Source organism: Antrostomus carolinensis, unplaced genomic scaffold (genome assembly GCF_000700745.2).
Source record: "Antrostomus carolinensis isolate BGI_N321 unplaced genomic scaffold, ASM70074v2 scaffold35073, whole genome shotgun sequence".
Taxonomy (NCBI): Eukaryota; Metazoa; Chordata; class Aves; order Caprimulgiformes; family Caprimulgidae; genus Antrostomus; species Antrostomus carolinensis.
The window spans coordinates 1-1,896 of record NW_010305168.1 but is presented as its reverse complement, the minus strand read 5'-3'; the positions used below and the strand labels follow the sequence as shown (position 1 = coordinate 1,896).

Sequence of the window (1,896 nt, the reverse complement as noted above, 5' to 3'; positions counted from 1 at the left end):
GCTTTGAGCAACCTGGTCTAGTGGAAGGTGTCCCTGCTGCTGGCAGGGGGGGTGGGACTGGATGAGCTTTAAGGGCCCTTCCAACCCAAACCATTCTATGATTCTATGATCAAAACTCAGTCAAAATTACCAGTTTTAAAAAAAATATACTCCCCACTCCCGTTTTTACAGGCAGATGTCCCACATCAGCAGTGACTAAGCTAGAGACTACAATCATCTAACTCAAGCTGTTCCAAAAGAGGCAGAAAGTCATCAAAGCAAGAGGTAAACAGCAAGAGGACTCAGGAGGAGGGGAACAACGCACGGAAACGCAGGCACTGCATCCCTATCCCACCGCTGGCAACATCCATGCTCAGACAGGCAACGTGGGATGACATCAACACAAATCCAGGGAAACCCAGCCCTGTCAGCAAGGAACAATCTTGGGAAGTGCGGCCATCCTGCACTGAGCAGCGTAAGCAGGCCGTTAGCATCCTCGCTGGATGGCTGGATTGGCATTAATTAATAATTAATTAATTAATTAAGCCTTTTCCAGTTTATTGAAAGAGATGGCTCTGGCTGGTGGTTGCTGAGATCCCCTCTGAAAGAACCTGTATGAGTTATGATGCTTACCCAGATCTCAAGTTAGCCCTACAAATCTCATAAACACTTCAGTCCTCCCTCCCAAATTCTCTGCAAATCACTGCGGGAACCAGTGTAGCAGGAACACACAGAAAGGGATTTCTTTAAGGTCAACAAGTGGCCTTACACTGACAAAAGTGCTCTTTCACATGCCCAGCAGTGGATTTGCTCTTCTAGCTCACTCCACGCAGGTCCACGTAACTGGGAGAGGACAAAGCAGTTTTTACACAGTGCATTTACAGAGTTTGCTAGGAAAGCAATGTTGTTAACGCCACAACTTTTAGTTATTTTTTATTTTTTCCAACCCTTTAACCTTGAAGGTTTGGGGATCTCCACCTCATACCTACCCCTAAATTCAAAGAAGTCACTTCTTTCCTTGCTCTAAACCACCTGTGTGATGGTGCTGCGGGTCCAGCCCTCCTTTTTCTTACCAAACTTTTGCTTTTTCTTACCAAACTTTTGCTTTTACCTGCAGGGAAAGATGCCTGGCCCTGCTGCCACAGGGTTCCCACGCAGCATGGGATAAAAATCAGGGGAAACATCTCAGACCAAGGGTATGAAGAGCTCCAGGTGGCAAGAAAGAGACACTGGCTTGCTCTTGGTTTTTTGCTGAAAGAACACTTTTTTTTTGAGGTTGGGAGAGGTTTTGCACTCTAAGCTGTTTTATCTATGGTGCAGGAAAATTAATTAAGTATCCCCACGGTCACAGGCTTCAGCACTGGGCAGATTTGGTAACATAGGGTGTTTTTCAGGTTTCTAGTCGATTATAATCCCTTTTGCATGTTTTTCCCATTATATGTAAGCTCCTGTTTTCATGATATTACATTTCAACCCCGATCTGAAAGGAGTTTGTGCGCGGCTGCCGCACGCTCCTAAACTGGCTTTAGATTTTCCTCCTGGGAAAGCAAAGGGGATGATTTTTTGGGGGGGGAAAGGTGTAAAAACGCAGCGAGATGACATCTCCCAAAAGAACAGGCTGTGGGGACAGCATGGGGTGAATAAACCCCAAGGGGTTTATGAGCCAAAAAGAGTTTAAGCGGGAGGTGGCAGCTGGCTTGTCCCCCGTGAGGGTGTCCAAAGGGGGCGGCGGGCAGGGTGGGGTGTGAGAAGCCCCCCTCACCTTTGGAAGCTCTCCTCTTGCAGTAAGCTCTTGAGGGTGGGGAGATCCCCAACGTAGGCCGCGTCGTGCAGCCGGGTGTCCTCGCAATGTTCGATGGGGTGATCGCAAAATTGTTCCCGCAGCCATTCCTTCAGGTTACGACCTGCGCTGGAGAG

General features: G+C 48.0%; 1 protein-coding gene across 1 annotated transcript in view; it reads right to left on the bottom strand.

The window, feature by feature from the left end:
- The window catches only part of LOC104522419 (ankyrin repeat and SOCS box protein 1), a gene marked incomplete at its 5' end in the record, with an annotated part of 2,879 nt that extends 995 nt beyond the window's left edge, over positions 1–1,884 (bottom strand). Inside the window, one exon of the mRNA XM_010164707.1 lies at positions 1,742–1,884. Coding sequence (XP_010163009.1) covers positions 1,742–1,884 — 143 coding nt within the window. The remainder of the gene's footprint in view (positions 1–1,741) is intronic.
- Positions 1,885–1,896: the final 12 nt, after the last annotated feature.